General features: G+C 44.9%; 1 protein-coding gene and 1 long non-coding RNA gene across 3 annotated transcripts; both read left to right on the top strand.

Annotated features, from left to right (window-relative positions):
• The first annotated feature begins 2,157 nt into the window (after nt 1-2,157).
• LOC110343662 lies at nt 2,158-7,912 on the top strand. The gene is made up of 3 exons (XR_002385969.2): nt 2,158-2,370; nt 2,654-2,880; nt 7,537-7,912. It is a non-coding gene; the product is annotated as an uncharacterized LOC110343662 (long non-coding RNA).
• A 1,568-nt stretch (nt 7,913-9,480) lies between these two features.
• On the top strand, nt 9,481-23,021 carry Siglecl1 (SIGLEC family like 1). 2 transcript variants are annotated; one of them, XM_040736124.1, is made up of 5 exons: nt 9,481-9,639; nt 12,360-12,641; nt 13,420-13,525; nt 20,727-20,865; nt 22,696-23,021. In XM_040736124.1, the coding sequence occupies exons 1-5, from the start codon at nt 9,636-9,638 to the stop codon at nt 22,810-22,812; spliced, it is 648 nt and encodes a 215-aa protein (XP_040592058.1). In that variant the 5' UTR covers nt 9,481-9,635; the 3' UTR covers nt 22,813-23,021. The 2 variants fall into 2 exon arrangements, with proteins under 2 accessions (XP_040592058.1, XP_040592057.1); XM_040736123.1 differs by lacking the exon at nt 9,481-9,639 and adding an exon at nt 11,908-11,986 and having other exon boundaries at nt 22,696-23,019.
• The last annotated feature ends 4 nt before the right edge of the window (nt 23,022-23,025 follow it).

Below are 23,025 nucleotides of genomic sequence, written 5' to 3'. Positions count from 1 at the left end.
TGTGTGTGTGTGTGTGTGTGTGTGTGTGTGTGTATTGCAGCTTTTAGCGTAGTATTTTGATGGAGCTCTTGGCTGTGAGAACAATTGGGTCTCTGAATCTTGTGGCTGCTCTTGGAACTCTTTTCCTCTTGTTAGGTTGCCATGTCCAACTTTGATATGGTAGTTTTGCTTCATCTTATTACATTTTATTATGATTGTATCATATTTAGTTCTTATCTCTTAGAAGCCTGTTCTAATGAGGGACAAAAAGGGAATAGATCCGGAGGGGAGGGAAAGTGGGGGAGGAACTGAGAACAGTATAGGAGGGGGGAAACTATTATCAGGATATATTGTATGAGAAAAGAACCCATTTTCTATAAAAGGGGAAAAAGAAAAAGAAAGAAAGAAAAAATGAGCCCATCTCCCACCAGAGTAAAGGCTCACAGAAAGAGGAAAGCAACGGTAATGAACTACAACATCCACCCTGCCACAAAGCCAGCATCCTAGGTGAGTGACATGGCATTCTGGGATCTTCCTAGGGTCCCCCTAAACTGTAGAGTCTACACCATGGCTCATGCTGGTGCCCCATTCATCAGTGTAGGTCTCTGTGTGTCACCTGCTTCTTTGGCTTTCTTCAAGTGTGGCAAAGTCTACCAATCACGAGAGAGTAATGATGAGAAAACACTGTGCAACTATTTTCCAGAAGAAATGTACAAGCTAGGTCACATGAGGTCTTATAGTGTGACACCAGGCATTGTCAAAAGTCCACACACAGAATGGACTAGAGCATTGAGTGTAGGAGGAATGGGCAAGACACAGGGTGAGAAGGCTCTGCAGTTTAGAACAGTCACCCTGAATGATTGAAGCTGGCTCTGGGATTCAGGCTGTATCTACTCACTTGCTAACTGAAACTGAGACTGTGAGGTAGCAGTATAGAGGTTCCTGCATGTCAGAGCCTGAAGGACATCATTTGGTTGGATGTCAACTTGATTGATAGTGTAGGAAAGGTACACATATAGGTGGATCCTTCTCTGTCCCCCAAATGTCCTCTTTCGGAAAGAAGCAACGTTCTCAAGGTCATCAAGAGCTTGGATCACACACAGTATCATTAACATAGAGAGCATGTAGCCCAACGTGCTCACTCTGTCGTTGGGACTCCACGTTGATGATGGAACTCTTCCCCACCGATCTGCCAGGACTCAGTCTGTTTGCACGCCTCCTTCATCCTCTCCTCTTCTGTAGCATATCCCCAAGGAATATCTGTGTTGCTCTGAGTACAGCGTATCCTCTCAATGCTCACACGGCCAAGGCAAGACGACTAGACACTAACAACCGCCATACAATGAGGAGCTCCATGGAACGCCAGAACCTTTGCATGTCCCCAGACAGAAATTCTGCACCCACCCTGTCCTTCTCTGGCAAACACCCACCTGATATGGTCCCTGAGCATTTGCCTTCTTTGCACTTAGCATTGAAACAGAAACCCTTTTGAAATGAGTCCATCTGACTGCTCTTCCCCAGCAACCTGTGCTCAAGCTTAATCTTGGCAGCAAACAACAGTATTGCATCCTTCTGTAACCTAAACCACACCCCATGTTGCATATGCCATACTTGCCCAGCTGCCTATTAGTAGATGGGCTCTGGGGTCGTTTCTGCTCTGGACCAATAGGAACCATGCTGGGGGAACACATGTTTCTGTTAGAGTGTGTGTCCATCTGTCTTGGCACACATCATGAGGAAGATTACCACTGGGGAGGTGTAATTCTACTCTTTGTTCTGAGTGTCCAAAGACCTCCACAGTGATTACTCCCCATCTCCTTTGGCAGTACACAGGAGTCCACATCATCCTACACTGCCACCAATGCGGTCACTTCACTTCTTAGGAAAACATAGCCTGCCATTGTGTGCGGAGATGACCCACTGCAGTTTTTACTGCACTAAAGAGACAATGAAGAAATAGAGAGTGTTGTCGTGTGTGTGTGTGTGTGTGTGTGTGTGTGTGTGTGTGTGTTGCTCATTTGCATGTCTTTTGAGAAGTTCTATCTTAAGATTTTTCTGCTATTTATGGATTGGTTTGTTTTGGTTTCTTGTGATGTGTGGGCTGAGAGTTCATTCTGTGTGCTGGGGTGTTGACTCATCGCAGTTAAGACATCAAGTATGTTTCCCCATTCAGTGGATTGTGTTTTTAAGCTCTCGATACTATTGTCAGTCAAGAAACCAAATATCCAAGTCCTACTGAGAAAGGACTTGGGCTGTGTTTTCCAGGTGGGTCCCACCCAGGGCATGTGTTTCTGCAGGGAAATCGGGTCAGATGGCAGAGGTGGTCCTGGTGGCTGTGGTGGAGGCATCTGTCAAGGTCCTGCTTCTTGAGCTCTGTTTCGCATTTCCGAGGTGAGTGCTGCCCCTGAGATAAAGAGGAGGTCTGGGGAGGACAGGAATGGGGGAGGTGATGGGATGTATACAAGTGAAGCAGGGGCTTGTGGGAAGGGGACCGCACACGGGCTAGATGTCTGTGCTCAACCCTGGTGTACATGGTAACACCCATTTCAACAGTGAGGTGGTGGCGGCTGGGCATGTCTCTTTATCTCTGCAGTCTCTGGCCAGAGCACATTGGAGGGGGTTGTTCACACTTCCCCTCAGGTGCCCACACTGAAAGCCTCGGTTTCCTCACTAGGTGGTGTTCTGCAGAAAGAAGACAGCAAGCTGTCAGTGCACATGGACTATGAAAGTCCCGTCAAGTTAGTCACACGGGGTCATTGCATGGCACATCTCCTTCATGTCCTCCGTGTGATAGCTACAGTGTGGCTTGGCTCAGCCGCCCACATCCACCCTGAGCCTGCCTTCCTGCTGGGTCCCACGGTGCTTCTGGAGCAGAGATCCCACCTCTCTCCAGAGTACAGTGTAAGTCTCTCCTGCTCCTTCCACTCCTTACTCCACGAAACATCGCCCAGTCCCTCTCCTCTGTGCTTCCGCTCACCCTGGCCCATTTCTCCACACGGACCTGACCCTCCGTCTTCCTTCCTTGCTTTCTGTAGAGTGTGATTTACCTTTCATGGTAAACATCATCAGGATTAGAAATGTTGTAGTAAGCCAAAGGCAGGAAATGATCACACTCTATAATCACTTCCAATCTCCAACAGCATCTGATACTGTGTCTCCAAGATGCTCCAAGACCTGTCTGTGACAGGCACCTCAAGTCTGTGACAGGTACCTCAAGCATTGCCACAGGGAGACCCACGAGTAGACGGTGGGCTTTGTGGAAACCGCTGTTCTTTAGTCTTTCTCTGTTTCTCTACATGACAGCACGTTAGCTATCACGTTTTGTTCTTCCAATCTGTCTTCGTCTCTCTGACTTCTGAGCCAGTGTTTCTTTCTGCATTGCTGCCTTCCTGTGGACCCAGGACTCCCAGTGACTCAGAAACGTCTAGCGTGAGTAGAGAGCCCTAGATGGTGGTCCTGTGAAGGACCTCACCCGTACCAATGAATGACTTCAGAACCCTCGCAGAAGGAGAATGAACAAGTGTCTACTGATAGTGGATTTCTACACAGCTTCTTTCTGTCTCAGTGAGTCCCCTCCATGTGTCCCACTGTGGTGCTTTTCTCTCCTCTCCACACAGACTCATCAGCAGGACTCCACGGTGCACAGTCACCCTGAGAATCCAAGGCCCTCACAGGGGGTCTTGCCTTAGGAACATAGCAGTATTTGAACCATGGCTCCCTCAGGTTTCATGGAGGTGAGGCCTCAGGAGCACCCAGAGATCCAAACCTACTATGGAACTATCAGGAGCATTGCTCTCGTGTGAAGCAGCTGTGTCCTCTATGGCTCCCCAAGGATAATTCCTGGATCCCTCCCATTCCAACAGACTGGGTTAAACAGCTGTGTGCGAGTCTCACACATCGTTGAAACTGTCTGATTTTGCTGTAAGAGACCTGTGGCCAAGTCTGTGCCCCTTTGTTTTCTTCAGTATGATATCACCAGTGGTTATCTCCTCCATTTTTGGTTTTCCTATTCAGAATAATGATCTGACCTCTTTCTCTTCCTGCCTCACCACTCTTTCTATTTCTCCCTCCCCACATCTCACATGAGTGCATGTATGAAGGTCATAGGCCAAATTTCAGTGTCTTCCTCTACTGATCCTCACAATATGATTATATTATTATTATTGTTGTTGTTGTTGTTGTTATCACCACCACCACCACCATCATCACCACCATTATTTGACACTGGGTGTGGTGGCTTAAAGGGAAATGGCCCCCATACACCCAGAGGGAGTGGCAGTAATCAGGAGGTGGTGAGTCCTTGTGGAAGGAGGTGTGGCCTTGTTAGAGGAAGTGTGTCACTGGGTGGGTTTTGGAATTTCAAATGCTCAAGACAGGTCCAGTGTCACTCTTTCTTCCTGGTGCCTGCCAATCTAGATGTAGAACTCTCGGCTGCCTCTGTAGTGCCATGTCTGCCTGTGGGCCACCATGCTTCCCGCCATGATGATAATGGACTAAACTGAACTACTGTAAGCCAGCCCCAGTTAAATGCTATCCTTTATAAGAGTTGCTGTGATCATGATGTCTCTTCACAGCAATAGGAACCATGACTAAGACAGAAATCGGTACCAGGGACTAGGTGATAGGCCTGACCATGGTTTTGTTTGGTAACACTTCAGACTAAAAAAGTGATTGGACATTTTAAGTGAGGCTTAATGGGCAATCATAATAGAAGCATGGAAAACAGTGGTGCTGAGGATGATTTGACTCGGGGGACTGGCTTGAGATATTCCAGATGAGAATAGTATTGGCATGTGGCATAGAGGCCACTCTTGTGATATTCTGGCAAAGAACGTGACTGTTTTCTGTCCTTGTCAAAAAAAAATGCCAAGGTTAAATTGAAGAGTTATGGATTACTGGCATTAGCAGAGGAGATTTCCAGACAGCCAGCATTGACCCTATTGTTTGGCTATTACTGGCCAGTCTTATGCAGATCTATAATGCAAAGGAGCAAGCTGAGCAAGGAAAATACAAAATGCACAGTTTGAGGAGAAAAGGGGCACCAGGAGTCCTGTGCTCAAGGAGATAAACACATTCCAGTCCCAGAAAGAAGCAGAACTTGGCAGCTTCAACCATGTGGCTCTGGGTTTAGAGTTAAGGGTACAAGAATGGGGTTATGGACTCTCCCTCCACGACTCAGGAAAGCTGCTGAGGCTAGGCATGTGTCCTGGGTGTCGCTTCACTGAGAACTGTACAAGGCATTTTGTGAAGCTATGGAGATGAAGCCTGGATTGGCTTGGAGGCCCCAAGATATTGGAGATGTCAGAGTTTTGGGATACCTGCCAAGAGAAGCTGCTAACAGGGAGTGGAATTAGCCCAAGAGAAAGAAGTGTGTTGCAGTCAACAAAGCTGAAAGGAGTTGGAGATCTGAAGGCTCTTTGACATCGAACACAGAGATGCAGAGTTGGAGTTTGCCCAGATGGTTTTTAGTTTGTTTCAGTATTTCCTCACTACACTCCCTTTCCTCCTCTTTGGAAGAGTAATGAATATCCTGTGCCATTGTTTGTTGGAAGTATGTGATGTGCTTTTTATTTTGATTTTATAGGGGGTTATAGTTTGCATGAGTTTCAAAAGAGACTTTGAACTTTGGACTTTTAAACAGTGCTGATACTATGATATACTATGTTTTGAAGTTGGACTAAATGCATTTTGAATTATGATATGGCTGCAAGTCTATGGGGTCAGGGAGTGGGATGTGGTGGTTTGAATGAAGATGGCTCCCATAGGTCCAGAGCATGACACTGTTAGGAGGTGTGGCCTTGTTGGAGGAAGTACATCACTACGGGTGGGCTTTGGGGTTTTAAATGCTCAAACCAGGGCCAGAATCCTACCTGAGGATCCTGATGTAGAACCCTAAGCTCCTTTGCCTGCTTGCCACTATGCTTCCCGCTGTGGTAATGGACTAAATCTCTGAACTATAAGCCAGTCCCAGTTGAATGGCTTCCTTTATAAGAGTTGCTATGCTAAGATTTCTGTCCCTGGAGCCTGATGTTTTGACTAGACTTACTGGCCAAGGAGTCCCTGGGGTCACCTCTTTATGACCTTCAATATTTTGATGAGAGATTCTGTTGCATGTAACTTAATGTAGGTGCTTGGAATCCAAACTCAGGTCCTCAGTTTACTCACCAAGTGTCCTCTACAGCCTTCTGTACAATGGCTTTCTAGAAAATCAGTAGCCTTAGTATATACCAATGACGGATAAAAGAAATCAAGGGAGCAATGCCATTCACAATAGCCTAAAAAGTACTTGAAATAAACCTAACCAAGGAAGTAAAAGATGTATATAGGAAAACTTTAAAACCCTAAAGATATAGAGGAAGACACCAAAAAGCAGAAAGACCTCCCATGTCCATATTTTATAATCATTAGCCTTGGGAGGATGAACATCATACCAAAAGCAATCTACAGACTCAATGCAGCTCAGTCAAAATGGAAAGTCCATTCTTCACATTTTTTTTATTTAAAAATTTCATATAGATACACAGAATTCCCCACATGGTCAATCCTGAGGAATAAGAATCCACAGGAGACGTGATGGTGTCTTCTTTCACATCAACACTACAGAATCTTACTATTAAAGCCAACATGGTATTGACACAAACAAGTACCAGACCGAGAGAATGGAATAAAGGGTCCAGATAGAAACCCACACAACTACAGCTACCAATTTTTTACTTAAAATTTAAAATTTTTTATTTTATGTGTATTTGTCTTTTTGGCTGCATGTGTGTTTGTGCACACACAATCAGCCTGCTTGCGTAGACTGGAAGGCAGCTTGAAATCCCATGGCACTGGAGTTACAGATGATTGCAGGTCACCATGTGGGTGCTTAGACTTGAATCTTAGTCCTCTGCAAGAGCAGCCAGTGCTTCTAACTGCTGAGCCATCTCTCCAACACCCAGCCATTGATTTTTGACAGTGAGGTTTAAAAAAAAACACATTGGAGAAAAGTTATCCTCTTCAACAGAACACTTGTACCTACTCACAGAAGAATGAAACTAGACCTCTCCTCACCCCTGCAACGTCAATTCTAAGTGGATCACACCACCACGTCCTCTGACAAGCTGCTCCAAGTCTAGCTGTGCACTTCCCTACAGGCTGGACTGGGGAAGGGTTCATTGACCTCAATGCTTGTTGTATTTAGTCATCTGAAACTGGATGGCTCCCGTGCGCGCGTGCGCGCGCGTGTGTGTGTGTGTATGTGTGTGTGTGTCCTATGGGATGTTAAGCGGAGACCCAACTTCTACTCATAGATGCCAATGTTTTCTCTTACCTGGTTTTATGGTTTTTTTGTTTCTTGTTTTATAATTTTTGGTTTTTGTTGCTATCTCACTCTGGAGGCCAGGCCAATCTGGAACTCATGACAATCCTTCCTCCTCAGTTACCCACATGGAGGCATTACAAGCCTGAATCAACATGCCCAGCTCCCTTGCCTGGTTTTCTTCATCGAGCTGTTATTCATTTATTTTCTATTCATGTTTGTAGAGATTTATTCATTTTATTTTTTATGTGTTTTAGGGCCTCCATCTATGTGTGTGGATGACATGCGTGCAGTGTTCACAGCGGTCAGAAGAGGGCGTTGGAGCCTCGGGACTGGAGTGACAGACAGTTGTGAGCTGCCATGTGGGTGCTGGGAACCAAGTCTGGATCCTCCAGGAGAGCAGCCAGTGCTCTTAGGCACTGAGCCATCTCTCCATCCCGTCCATACATGCTTTTAGCTGTTTTGTCTAATTTTAAGTGTCATTAATTTTGTTTAAAAAGAAAATTCAAACTTGGGAATGCTGCTTACATAGGAATAGGAAAAACAGGAGGGTTTGAAATTGCGGTTTTACATTCTTTTCTTACATCTTACTGCTACTTAATAATGCCTAATTCCAGAATCACTTAAAAGTTATTTGCTTGTTTACATTAAATTTCAAGTGCAGGAGGTCTCTGCTTAACATCCCATGTGGCTCACTGGTTAAGAACACCTATGGCTTTTGTAGAGGATCCAAGTCAGTTTCCTATTCCCACATCAATTGGCTGAAAACGCCTTGCCACCCAGCTCCAGAGGTTCCGATGCCCTCTTGTGGCGTCTACAGGCACTTGCACTCTGTGTGTGTGTGTGTGTGTGTGTGTGTGTGTGTGTGCTCAAGTGCAACATGAGAAATAGACCTTTAAATGTAAAATGTGTAGTAAACTTTCACTTTTATGTATGCTGCTATTAGTAACACAATATTACCAAATCATTGATTTACCAAATTGGGCACTGAAGCACTTGCTACTTTGGTCTGTTATAGACCCCCTTTTCTGGGGTGAACAGAAGTTTGTGTGTGTGTCCTCAGGAAAAGTCTATCACACAATAGGTCTTGGCACTCCTCACAGGCAGTTCACAACCGGCTCTAACTCTGCTTTCAAGGGATCAAGTCCTCTTCCGGACTCCATGGGCGCCTGCACATGGGGGACATTTACTCATGGGCACACACACAGATAAAATAATGATAATGATAAATTGCTTAAAACAGAATATAAGATAATATTATTTTGATCCTCATGTTGATGCAAATTCAAATCTCAGTGAACCAATGACACACACCATGTGCTCGTGCACACACACACACACACACACACACACACACACACACTCTAGAATGGCTAAATTTAAAAAAACAAATGACTGTTCTCACGTGTGACTGATATGCAGCAGATTGTAAAGTGTTTGTCCACTTGGCAGCATCTTAGGAAGTTAAGCAAAGACCTGGCACCCAAACCCTGCTGTCCTGCTCCTTTAGGCTGCCCATGGTTAAACTGTCCTCATCGAAGAGTACAAAGCACAGTCAGTATTTCAACCAGAGACAGCTGTGAAAACAACAAAAGGACACAAGACCCGAAAGGTGTGTAGTCTTAGTGGGATAGTCAGCCAGTGCGAATTTAGTATAGCTGAGCAATATGACTGAGTATCTAAAAAGCATTTGTGAAATGTAAACTAATGGGTCAGAAAGTTTGTAATGAGTAAAGTAGAAGAAAATCAAGCAGGACTAACAGGAAAGGGAGTGAGCAGGGTCGGAGGCTCAAGTGTGATGTGATAGCGTACTCAAGAAAGGCCTCGGGGAGGAAACTGGGGCCAAATTCCCATCATTTCGCAGCAGCTCCTGATTGGCTCAAAGCCACCACAAAGATGGGTGGGACGCGCGTGTTCGGCTCCTGATGGTGATGACTTTGCATCAACTTCCAGAGACAAGCGCACAATACAAAACTTCATAACCTCACTTATTGGTTGTAGCACAGGCGCGCAGTCACTCGTTGGTTGCTGGGTAAGACGCTCATACTTCACCGGGTCGTAGACAGACAGACAGACACGCACAAGCACAGGATGCGTATGCGCTGCAAAGACTGCCACGCAGCCCTGCTGTGGCACTCTATGAGAGGGTCCATGGGATTCTTGCGCATCGAGATTCTCCACGCTGGTCTTCTAGGGATGGAGTTCCTCCCTTAGTCAAGCAGTCCTTAGCGTATCCTTGGACCACTCACGAGACAGCCACAGGGCGGTTAAGCCGTTCTGCAACCTCATCGCCGAGGTATCGCGAGCTCCTTGGTTCGTCCAAGGCCCATTCTGGATCAGCAGACGGCGACTGTACATGGGTCAGTTTGCCAGGTGCCAGTGCCGGTTTAGTCCATTTATTCTGTGCTAGCCAGCCTGTCACATCGCGAGTCAGTCATCTGGTCAGATTTTCACCTCTCAGCCAGCAGTCCATCTTGCCCACGCCCCACCCGTCAGTCACCTGGTCAAGTCACTTGTTTGTCCTTTCACCCGTCAGTCACTTGGTCAGCCTGTCTCCCCTCAGTCACCTTCAGTGTGTCACCAACTTAGCCTGAAAACTTAGCCATTCTACTCATAGAACAAACAAAAAGCATGGGAGTTAATTATCAGGTTAGTGCCCGTGTGAGTTAGTCATTGGCTCCCTTGCAACCAGTTAATCCCATAGTCCATCTCTGTCATAACCTGACAGGTTCATCCATTACTTAGGCTCGCACTAGTCTCTTGGTAAATTAGTTCCCATTACACGTGTATAATCCTAGTTCTTGGGAGGTGGAGGCAGGAGAATCAGAATTTCAAGCTCACCCTCAGTTACATAGAAAGGCCAGCCTTGGCTACCTAAGATTCTGTATAAAACAGAACGAAACAAAATCCAACAGTTGGAGAGCCGTTGTCTGGCAAGAGGGAGATAGGGAGACAGATAAATGGAAGTGTGATGAGGAAAACTAATTCCGTGGGGCTCAGGAGCAGGACACCAAGTAAACTGAAGAGAAGCGATGATCAGAGGACAGCCATGATCAGTAGCTCCCCCACCCACACTCCTTAAAGCCTGGCAGAGAAGAGCAAGAAGAAATCAGAATTATAAAGCCAGTCTGATCACTACATCTCCAGCAAAAAATCTCACCCATGTGATGTGAATATGAAAATTAAATCGGAGAAGGGATGATATTTGATCAGAGTTATTTGGTGATTTATTGGCAAAGCTTGAGCCAGGACCCATATTTGGCTCATTCCAACATCCAGAATGAGGCTTTTTGTTTTTGTGAGGAGTACGAGCAGTCATTCTTTGGTTGATTTCCCTGTAATCCAGCACTCAGGAGCCAGGGTCTGCCTGTCCTACACAGGCAGTTACAGCAGTCTTCCTATGTCAGCCTTCCAAGTGATGGTTACAGGTGTGAGCCACCACATCTCACTATGACTTTACTGATTGATTAGTTCAGACTCATTTCTGGACAATGAACGGAACACCCAAAGTCTAAATCTACTCCTCTGAGTGCTGTCCTGCATCCTTCACATTTCAACTCCAGTAATCATCCTTTCTCAATAACAACAGAGGTCTCTGCCCTGATCACCTGGCCTGCAGTCATTAACAACCTGACATTTCTTAAATGGCTCCAAATGGAAGAATCCCAAACACACACACCTCTTGATCCATCCCTCCATGATGCCATGATGGCAGTTCTTATAAAAGAAACACATTTAATTGGGTTAGCTTGCATTTTCAGAGGTTTAGTCCATTGTCATCAATGTACAGCATGTTGGCAGCAGGCAGACATGGTGCTGGAGAAGTAGCTGAGAGTCCTACATCTTTACCTGCAGGCAACAGGAAGTGGCCTGAGACACTTGACATAGGTTGAGCACAGGAGACCACAAAAGTGACACACTTCCTCCAACAAGGCCACACCTCCTAATAATGCCACTCCCTATGGACTTATGGGGGCTGATTATACTCAAAATACCACACCATCCTTCCATGCATTCCAACTAGCTCTTGAGAACTCAAATACTGGCCATTAAGCTCCTTTTACTAAAGAGACACAGCATCGGGTTGGAAACATTACTCAGGTGCTGGAGTGCTGCACTAAGGATGGCCACATCTGTCCCTAGATGCCCCTGAGCATCTCATCCCAGGTAATTCTTGCTTCTCTGGTGTTTGGGATAACCAGAGGGTTACAGGCACCAGTGTCTCAGTTAGGATTTCAAGTGTTATAAAGAGACACCATGACCACAGCAACTCCTACAAAAGAAAACATTTAATTGGGGTGGCTTACATTTTTAGAGGTTTAGTCCATCATCATCATGGTGTGAAATGATGGTATTCAGGCAGATACAGTGCTGGAGAAGTAACTGATTGTCCTACATCTTGACTTGTAGGCAACAGGAAGTGTTCTGAGACACTGAGGGTAGCTTGAGCACATATGAGACCTTAAATCCCACTTCCAAAGTTACATACTTCCTCCAAAAAAGACAATGCCTACTCCCACAAGGCCACACTTCTGAAGTGCCACGCCCTTTAGAGGCCATTTGCCTTCAAACACCACAACCTGCTTTGTGAAGATGTCTCTGCTCACCCACCTCCACATCCCCTTTCAGCTGCCACACCTCATTCTTCACTGTGAGGAGTATCGTATGTCTTGCTGTTGCATAGGGGGATGCCACAGCTTCTGCTGGGTAAGTGGGACAGAAAGCGCCTCTAGAGCTGTCTGAGGAAGCTGCAGATAGAGCTGTGAGGAAAGAGGACACATAATCATTGTGGATTAGACATCATCTCTGTGTCTAGGCTCCCCCAATGAAGGCTGAGGTTATGACTCAGTTGTGGAGACCCTGCTAGAATCCCCCAAGTAAGGGGGGCATCATTCAGCAGTAGAGCACCTACCCAGAATCCCGCAGTGAGGGCCTGGGATGGGGCTCAGGGGTAAAGCGTTATCCAGCACGTGTGAGGTCCATCCCCAGTGTGGCAAAAAAAGAAAAGGCTGGGTCCTTAAGGAAGAAGAAACGGGAAAGTCAAGCCACCTTGCTGACCCATGACCCTCGCTCTCCACAGGACCTACCAGACTGCTCAGCTCTTCCTGTGCTGTGGAGAAGACGTTGCAGTGCAGCTGCTCCTTTCATGGGATCCCCACACCCTCCGTGCAGTGGTGGCTGGACGGTGCTCCAGTGGACGCGAACAGTGGGCATGGCAACCTCCAGGTGACCTCTACCACACTTGGCCCCTGGGACAACAGCACCCTTAGCCTACTCAAGAACCCAGAAATGGGCACAGTCCTTCTCTGTGAGGGAAAGAACCAACATGGAACCCATGGTTTGAGCATCCTACTGATGTCAAGTGAGTTCGAGAACGTGGAGACTGGCAGTGAACTGAGGGACTGGCACTGAGATCAGAAAGGGGGCAGCAGCCTGAGATCTGAACCTTAAGGAAGGCTTCCTGAGGGTGTCCATGATGGCTCAACAGGGAAAGGTGCTTGCTGCCAAGCCTAACAACCTGAGTTCAATCCTCAGGTGCCACATGGTAGGAGGAGAAAACAGACTACTTCAACTTGTCCTCTGACCTCCACATGCACACTGTGGCATATGCAAACCCCTCCACACACACACACACTCACACAGACACACACACTCTCACACAGACACACACACTCACACACACATACTCTCACAGACAGACACACACTCTCACACACTCACACACAGACACACACTCTCACACACTCTCTCACACAGACACACACAGACACACACAGACACACACACTCACACACACTCTCACTCACACACACTCACACACACTCTCTCCCACACTCTCTCTCACACATGCACACAGACACACACTCACACACAACTCACACACACTCACACAGACACACACACTCACACAGACACACACTCACACACAACTCACACACACTCACACAGACACACACACTCACACAGACACACACTCACACACATAGACACACACTCACACACACATAGACACACACTCACACACACAACTCACACACAGACACACACACTCTCACACACACATACAAATAAATAAATGTAATCTTAACACATTTTTGTTTATAAAAACAAAGCCTTATTGAAATGTCTTCTACTTCCAGGAAGGGGCCCTTTGGCTCCCCAGATCTTCCTGAAAGCACTGCTCCAGGGTGTTGTCTATGCAGCCATGGCAACCACACTGCTTTTCCTCTGCCTCCTCCCCTTCATGTGAGTATGTCTTAGCCCATTTTATGCTATGTAACAAAGCATCTTGGATGAACGGATTTATGAAACACAAAGGTTTACGGAGCTCAGGGTTCTGGAGGCTGAGGAAGTGCAAGAGCATGGTGCTGGCATCTAGATCCAGCAAGGGCCTTCATGCTCTATCACACGGTGAGACCCAGGGCAAATACCTCTTCTCATAAAGCCACTGATGCTGCCATAAGGGCCTCGCCTCCTGACCCCCCTAACCCTATCTGGAAATGAGAAAGATGGGGAAGAGGAGGAAGAGAAGTGGAGTGGTACAGCAGGGAGAGGAGTGTGATTCAAAACACAGGCTGGGAGTATTACTCAGTGCTTGCCTAGCATGCAGAGAGTCCTGGGTTCGATTCCCAGCACTGCATAAACCAAGTGTGGCAGTGCGCGCCTATAATCCCAGCACTCAGGAGGTAGAGACAGGAAGATCAGATGTTCAAGGTCATCATTCTTAATGTGGTAAGTTCAAAGCTGGCCTGGGCTACATGAAACTCTGTCTCAGTAAGCAAGCAAGCAAATAAATAAATACATAAATAAATAGATTAATTAATTAATGACAAGGAATTGCAGAGATGATTTAATAGTTCAGAGTACCAACTGCTCTTGCAGAAGACCTAGCTTTAGTTCCTAACACCCACATGTTGGCTCACAACCATCTGTAACTCCAGTTCCCGAGGATCTGCCACTTTCTTTTGACTTCTTCTTTTTTCTTCCTTTTTAAATTCAAGTTAGAAACAAGCTTGCTTCATAAGTCAGTTCCAGCTCCCTCTCCCTTCCCTCCTCCCATGCTATCCCCACCAAGTCCCACAGCCCCTTCCCACCCAACCTCCACCCGAATCACCAGGGAGGGTGAGGCCCTCCATGGGGGATCTCCATAGTCTGTCATTTCATCCAGGGCAGGGCCTAGACCGTCCCTCAAGAGTCCAGGCTGAGAGAGCATCCCTCATTGTGGGATGGGCAGCCAAAGGCCATTTGTGTACCAGGGATAAATAATGATCTACTACCAAAGGCCCAATAGATTGCCTAGGCCTCCTCACTGACACATACATTCAGGGGGTCTTGATCAGTCCCATGCTGGATTCCCAGTCATCAGTCTGGAATTCAAGAGCTCTTGTCAGGTCAGTTGTTTCTGTGGGTTAAACCAGCCCAGTCTTAATCCCTCTGCTCATCAGTCCTCCCTCTCTGTCACTGGATTCCAGGAGTTCAATTCAGTGTTTAGCTGTGGGAGTCTGCCTCTGCTTCCATCAGTCACTGGATGAAGGTTCAGTTTCCCAGACTCTCTGGCAGTGGGATTGTATGATGGTACTCCCCTGATTCATGTCTAAAATACATATATGAGTGCACATATACCATGTTTCTCTTTTTGTGACTGGGTTACGTCACTCAGGATGGTTTCTTCTAGTGCCATCCATTTGCCTGCAAATTTCAAGATTCTATTGTTTTTTTTTCTGCTGAATAGTACTCCATTGTGTAAATGTACCACATTTTCTCTATCCACTCCTCGGTTGAGGGGCATCTAGGTTGCTTCCAGGTTCTGGCTGTTACAAACAATGCAACTATGAACATAGTGGACCAGACATCCTTGTTGTATGAATTTGCATCTTTTGGGTATATGCCTAAAGTGGAATTGCTGTACAAGTTGGCACTCCCACCAGCAGTGAACGAGTGTTTCCCTTTTTTCACATCCTCTCCAGCATAAACTGCCATTGGTGTTTTTGATTTTAGCCATTCTGACAGGAGTAAGATGATATCTCAGAGTTGTTTTGATTTCTAGGGATGTTGAGCAGTTTCTTAAGCATCTCTCAGCCATTTTAGACTCCTCTACTGAGAATTCTCTATTTAGTTCTGTACTCCACTTTTTAATTGGATTTGGTGTTTTGGAGACTTGCTTCTTGAGTTCTTTGTAAATTTTGGAGATCAGCCCTCTGTCAGATGTGGGGTTGGTGAATATCTTTTCCCATTCTGTGGGCTGCCTTTTGTATTGTTGACTGTGTCCTTTGCCTTACAGAAGCTTCTCAGTTTCAGGAGGTCCCACTTATTAATTAAGATCTTAGTGTCTGTGTTACTGGAGTTATGTTCAGGAAGCCGTCTCCTGTATCAATTCGTTTAAAGGTACCTCCCACTGTCTCTTCTAATGGGTTCAGTGTGGCTGGATTGATGTTGAGATCTTTGATCCATTTGGACTTAAGTTTTGTGCATGGTGATAGACATGGATCTATCTGCAGTCTTCTACATGTCAGCCTCCAGTTATGCCAGCAGCATTTGTTGAAGATGTTCTCTTCTTTCCATTGTATAATTTTAGCTTCTTTGTCAAAGATTAGGTGTTCATAGTGTATGGGTTAATGTTGGGGTGTTCAATTCAATTCCATTGGTCTATCTGTCTGTTTTTATGCCAATACCAAGCTGTTTTCAGGACTATAGCTCTATAATAAAGCTTGAAGTCAGGGATGGTGATGCCTCCTTTCCTTTATTGTACAGGGTTGTTTTGGCTATCCTGGGTCTTTTGTTTTTCCATATAAAGTTGAGAATTGTTCTTTCAAAGTCTGTGAAGAATTGTGCTGGGATTTTAATGGGGATTGCATTAAATCTGTAGATTGCTTTCAGTAAGATTGCTATTTTTCCTATGTTGATCCTTCCTATCCAAGAATATGGGGGATCTTTCCATTTTCTTGTGTCTTTAATTTCTTTCTTTAAAGACTCAAAGTTCTTGCAATACAGTTCTTTCACTTATTTGGTTAGCGTTACCCCAAGGTATTTTATGTTGTTTGTGGCTATTGTAAAGGGCGATGTTTCTCTGATTTCTTTCTTGGCCCTTTTGTCCTCAGTATATAGTAGGCCTACTGATTTGCTTGAGTTGATCTTGTATCCTGCCACTTTGCTGAAGGTATTTATCAGCTGTAGGACTTCCATGGTAGAATTTTTGGGTCACTTATGTAAACTATCATATCATCTTCAAATAGTGAAAGTTTGACCTCTTCCTTTCTAATTTGTATCCCCTTGATCTCCTTTTGTTGTCTTATTGCCCTAGATAGAACTTCAAGGACAATATTGAAAAGATATGGAAAGAGTGGACAGTTTTGTCTTGTTTCTGATTTTAGAGGAATCAAGTTGAATTTCTGTCCATTTAGTTTGATGTTGGCTGTTGGTTTGCTGTATATAGCTTTTATTATGTTTAGATAAGTTCCTGTTATTCTGAATCTCTCCAAGACCTTTATCATGAAAACGTGTTGGGTTTTATCAAAGGCTTTTTCAGCATCTAGTGAGATGATCATGTGATTTTTGTTTCTCAGCTTGTTTATATGGTGGATTACATTGATGGATTTTCATTTGTTGAACCAACCCTGCATGCCTGGGTTGAAGCCTACTTGATCATGGTGGATGATTTTTCTGATGTGTTCTTGGATTCGATTTGCCAGTATTTTATTGAGTATTTTTGCATCAAAGCTCATGAGGGATTTTGGTCTGAAGTTCTCTTTCTTAGTTGTATCTTTGTGTGGCTTGGGTATCAAGGTTATTGAAGCCTTGTAAAAAGACACTTCTGCTTCTATTGCATGGAAAACTTTGAGGAGAATTGGTGTAAGCTGTTCTTTGAATTTCTTGTAGAATTCTGCATTGAGGTTCTTTGGATCTGGACTTTTTTTGCTTGGCAGACTTTTGATGACTACTTCTATTTCCTTAGGGGTTACAGGTCTATTTATATTGTTTATCTGTTCCTGATTTAATTTTGGCAAGTGATATCTATCCAGAAAATTGTCCATTTCCCTCAAATTTTCAAATTTTGTAAAGGTTTTCAAAGTATGACCTGATGATTCTCTGGATTTCCTTACTGTCCGTTGTTATGTTCCCCTTTTCATTTCTGATTTTGTTAATTTACATGTTCATACCCTGTCATTTGATAAGTTTGGATAAAGGTTTGTCTATCTTGCTGATTTTCTCAAAGAACCAACTCTTTGATACATTGATTCTTTGTATTCTTTTCCTAGTTTCTACTTCATTGATTTCAGTCCTCAATTTGATTATTTCCTGGCATCTACTTCTCCTGGGTGAGTTTTCTTCTTTGTGTTCTAGGGCTTTCTGTTTTGCTGTTAGTTGTCTAGTGTGACTAGTCTCCAGTTTCTTCATGTGGGCACTTAGTACTATAAACTTTCCTCTTAGCCCTGCTTTCAAAGTGCCCCATAAGTTCGGGTATGTTGTATCTTCATTATCATTGAATACTAGCAAGTCTTTAATTTCTTTTTTTATTTCTTCTTTGACCCAGTAATGGTGCAATTATGCATTATTCAATTTCCATGAGTTTATAGGGTTTTTGCAATTTGTGTTGTTGTAGAATTCTAATTTTAAAGCATGGTGGTCTGATAAGGTACGTGAAGGTATTCCAATTTTTTTGTACCTGTTGAGGTTTGATATGTTGCCGAGTATGTGGTCGACTTTTTAGAAGGTTCCATGTGGCGCTGAGAAGAAGGCATATTCTTTTGCGTTTGGTTGGAATGTTCTATAAATGTCTGTTTAACCCAATTGGGTCATAACTTCTACTAGTTCCTTTGCTTCTTTTTAAGTTTCTGTCTGGTGGTCCTGTCTAGCGGTGAGAGTGGAGTGACGAAGTCTCCCACTGTAAGTGTTTGAGGTTTTATGAATGATTTGAGTTTTAGTAATGTTTCTTTTACAAACATGAATGCCTTTGTATTTGGGGAATAGATGTTCAGAACTGATACCTCATCTTGGTGGTTTTCTTCTGCGATGAATATGAAATGACCTCCTTCATCTCTTTTGATTGGTTTTAGTTTAAAGTCTAATTTGTTAAATATTAGTATTGCTATTCCCAATAGTTTCTTGGGTCCATTTGATTGGAAAATCTTTTCCCAACCCTTAACTTTGAGGTAATGTCTGTCTTTGAATTTGAGGTGTGTTTCTTGTATGCAGCAGAAGGATGGATTCTGTGTTTGAATCCATTCTGTTAGCCTGTGTCTTTTTCTGGGTGAATTAAGACCATTAATATTGAGGGATATTAATGACCATTGATTGCTTATTTTTGTTTTTTGTTTTTTTTTTTTGGATTTGTTGTTAGTGGTGGAATTGTGTGTAGATTTTTCATACCTTTTTTCTTTTGGTTGTTGGTAAAATGGGATTATCAATTGCCTATATTTTTCTGGTTGTAATTAACTTCCTTGGGTTTAGGATTTTCCTTCCAGAACTTTCTGTAGGGCTGGATTAGTGGATATGTATTGTTTAAGTCTGTTTTTTTCATGGAATATCTTGTTTTCCCCATCTATAGTGATTGAAAGCTTTGCTGGGTATAGCAGTCTGGGCTGGCATCCATGGTCTCTTAGTGTTGGTAGAATATCCATTCAGGACCTTCTGGCTTTCAGAGTTTCCTTGAAGAAGTCAGGTGTAATTCTGATAGGTTTGCCTTTGTATGTTATTTGACCTTTTTCCTTAGCTGCTCTTAATATTCTTTCTTTCTTTCTTTCTTTCTTTCTTTTTTTTTACGAGACAGGGTTTCTCTGTATTGTTTCGGAGGCTATCAGTCCAACCTGTCCTCTAACTCACAGAGATCCGCCTGCCTCTGCCTCCCGAGGGCTGGGATTAAAGGCGTGCACCACCTTTATTCTATATGTTTGGGGTCTTGATTATTATGTGGCGAGGGGACATATATATATATATATTTTTTTTTTGTGGTTCACTCTATTTGGTGTTCTGTAAGCTTCTTGTACCTTCATTGGCATGTCTTTCTTTAGGTTGGGAAAGTTTTCTTCTGTGATTTTGTTGAATATGTTTTCTGCCCCTTTGAGGTGGTTTTCTTCACCTTCTTCTATACCTATTGTTCTTAGGTTTGTTTTTTTCACGGTGTCCCATATTTCCTGGATGTTTTGTGTTAGAGATTTGTTGGACTTAAGATTTTCTTTAGTCGATGAATCCATTTCTCCTAGTGTATCTTCAACACCTGAGATTCTCTCTTCCATCTCTTGTATTCTGTTGGTAATGCTTTCATCTGTAGTACCTGACCGTTTGCCCAGCTTTTCTATTTCCAGCATTCCTTCAGACTGTGTTTCTTTATTGTCCCTATTTCAGCTTTCAGCCCCTGCACTATTTGAATTGCTTCTTGTAATTTTTGCCTTGCCTTTGCCTCTCTTTCTTGCATTTGTTGGATTTTTTCTTCCATTTCTTACATTTTTTGCATTTTTTGTTTGTTTTTTCTTCCATTTCTTTAAGGGATTTTTCTCATATCCTCTTTGAGGGCCTCTATCATTTTCATAAAGATGCTTTTAAGGTCTTTCTCATCTGCTTCATCTGCACTGGACTGTTCAGGTCTTGCAGATGTAGAGTCTCTAAACTCTGGCAGTGTCATATTGGTTTTTCTGTTGCTGGGTGTGTTTTTATATTGTCTCCTTCCCATAATTTCTTCCAATGGGTTCTGAAGGAATCTCTTCCTCTCCTTGTGAGAATGTGACCACAGTTCCCTTCTGGTGGGTGGGAGCAGGTTCAATACTCTGGTGGCTTTCCTCTTGTGTGGATAGAGGCGGTCCTAGTATCAGGGCCTTGGCCATCTTTGGGTAGGCTGGACCCTGTCAGGATGGGATACCCAGTGGGCAGTCTCCAGGTCTCCAGTGGTTCTACTGAGGGCACCAGAAGTTGGGCTCACCTGTCCTTTTGGCTTGAGAATGGGACTTGGACACTGGCAGTCTCAGGTGGACTGGCTCCTGCTGGGGTGGGAACTGCAGTGCGCAGGATCCTGACCTCATTGTGTGCAGATCACAAGAAGCTTCTTTTGACTTCCAAGGGCACGCACATGTGATGCACAGACATACATCGAGACAAAATACCCATATACATGAAATAAAAATTTAAAAGCTTAAAAGCTTTTAAAACCTTAATTAAAAAACTCCAACTCCCCCCATGCAATAAATAAATAAATTAACTTAAATAAATAACAATCTCCACAGGATGCAAGGACCCTTCACAGCTGACCCATCTGAAGCCCATGGCCTGTTAAGCAGGGAATCCTGATTACACAGGGTGTGAAGTCAAGTTGCAGAGAAGTTGAGAGGCATTCCTTAGATAACACAGGAAGCAGGCAGTGCTTTTGAGACTCCAGACTTGAATGCTGAACAAAGCCAGGCCCATGTGGGCATGCAGAAGCAGGAAATCGGAACTGACCAGAAACACATTTCCTTAGAGTGAAACTCCTCAGGACGCAGCAGGCAAAGAAGTGTGCGCAGATGGCTTCTAAGGCTGACACAGACCCAGAATCCAGTGTGAAGCCCATGGAGCCTATGGAATCCAGAACTGAGTCACCTGCTGGGACGCAGCTCTCAGTGAGTGCCCCTTGTGCCGTAATGGAATCCGTCTAGTTACATGACGCTTTGGAGAGAGAGTGTCCAGCCTGGAATGTGTCAGCTTGAGGGTTGTTTCATAAGAACTGAAATTGAGGTCAGCACGCACACACGCACACACACACACACACACACACACACACACACACACACACACTGAATCTCTGCTGGGAAGTGGGTTGATGCTCCCTCTCCCCAGCAGTAGTGTAGCATCAGAGTGGAAACGACAGGCTTGGCCTCCGGTGTGCAGCAGGCAGCAGCCACTGACAGCCTAAGTCCTATCAGTGCCAACGCTTGGAGATTAGGCAGCACTTAAGTCTTAGCTCTGTGACCAAATAACTGACAGAAGCAACTTAAAGGACTTGTTTAGGCTCATGGTTCAAGGGATGCAGTCTCTGATGGTCAGTGTCAGGGATGAGCCTCTGGACATGCCTGTGGGGCCTGTCTTGATTGCACTGATTGAGGTGGGAAGACCCGCCCCCTGTGGGTGGCACCTGTAAGGGGAGATTGAGCTGAGCACTAGGTGGCATGCATAAACTCATCGCTGGGCTTTCTGACTGTGGGTGTGATGTGAGTGGCTGCTCCAAGCTTCTGCTGCCTGGAGCTCTCCATCTTGATGGACCGCCCCTCGAACTATTAGCCAAAATAAACCCTTTCTGGGTGGAGAGACTGCTTAGTGGTTAGGAGCACTTCCTGCTCTTTCCAGAGGCCCTGAGTTCTGTTCCAAGCACCCACATCAGACAGCCCACAACCAACTATAACTCCAGTTCTACAGGATCCCATGCCCTCTTCTGGCCTCTGTGGACATCTGCACACATGCACACATACTCACACAGACGCATAGATAAAAACACATATCTTAAAATCAACACAAAAGAAAGAAAGAAAACTGCTGCTCTTAGTTACTTTTCTGTTGCTGTGACTAAACACCAGGACCGAGGAAAGGTTTATTTGAGCTTATGGTTCCAGAGGGTGAAGAGTCCATTGTGGTGGTGGTGGTGGCAGGTATGGCATCAGGAGCAGGAAGCTGACAGCTCACATCTTCAAATGCAAGTTCGAGTCCGAGTGCAGACAGTAGTAATCGGGGTGGGACTATAAACACTTAAAGTCAGCCCCCAGGGACATACTTCCTCCTGTAAGACTGGACTCCACAAACAGTGCCACCAACTGGGGACCAAGAGATTAGTACCACCTCACCAGCTCCCTCCTAACACCCGGTGCACAGAGCTAGTGTCCCTTTGTGGAGAAGTCATGTGTTGTACTTTGAATGTGAGCCTCTCCCTGGCCCCTGTAAGCTCATGCAATTTGAACACTAGTTTCTCAGCTGGTGGTGGTGCTGCGGAAGATTTGGAACTTTTAGGATGTAGAGCCTGGTTGAAGAATGTGGCATGTGGGGTGTGGTGGTGGTGGTGCTTAAGTTTCTATATACTGTGCCCTGTTTATGTCCTTTCTGCTTCCTAGTCTGCATTGGGCAGCCCGGGTCCCAGAAATGGATCAGACCGAGCCCTTGCCCTCAGAGACTAACCAAGCTGGTAGGGAAAGGTGTCCTCACAGAAAGAGGACTGAGCCAGGGGGTTAGAGTAACACAGAATGTGGGGAAACACTTGCCTGAGGCCATAATACACAATGTCTCAGGAAATCCTAGTTGCACAAGGGAGGGGCCAGAAGAAGAGGTTTGTAGGCCCCAGCCATGGTATTGTCAGGAAATCCAACGTTTGATTCATGTTTCCTTAGTGTTCCTCTTCAGGTATGGTTACTTCACCTGTAGATCTGTTCCATCATCTCTCTTTGCCCCGCCTTCTCGCCTTCCAGGAAAAGGAAGATAGCCCGGAGCCAGCGAAGCCTGTGGAAACTGCATCATGTTCAAAGTTCCCATTATCCCCAGAACTGCAAAAACCCATGGAGACCTCAGAAACCCCAGTTCCATAATAAACTTGAGGTCCTGTGAATTTGAGTTCACAAAGCCCTCTCAGCCTTCACACAGCCCTTCACATACTCCAAGGCGTGGAGACTACCACTGAGCCTGGGCTCAGGACTCTTAAAGGTCACCTGCATGATTTGTTGTTTGGATGAGCCAAAAGATACATGTCTCGCTTGGAGGTGGAGTCACAGGAGAGAAAAATGAAGTGGACATGGCACTGT

Source organism: Mesocricetus auratus, unplaced genomic scaffold (assembly GCF_017639785.1).
Source record: "Mesocricetus auratus isolate SY011 unplaced genomic scaffold, BCM_Maur_2.0 Super-Scaffold_100054, whole genome shotgun sequence".
Classification (NCBI taxonomy): Eukaryota; Metazoa; Chordata; class Mammalia; order Rodentia; family Cricetidae; genus Mesocricetus; species Mesocricetus auratus.
Note: the sequence above shows the minus strand (reverse complement) of the source record. Positions and strands in the feature narration are given on the sequence as shown.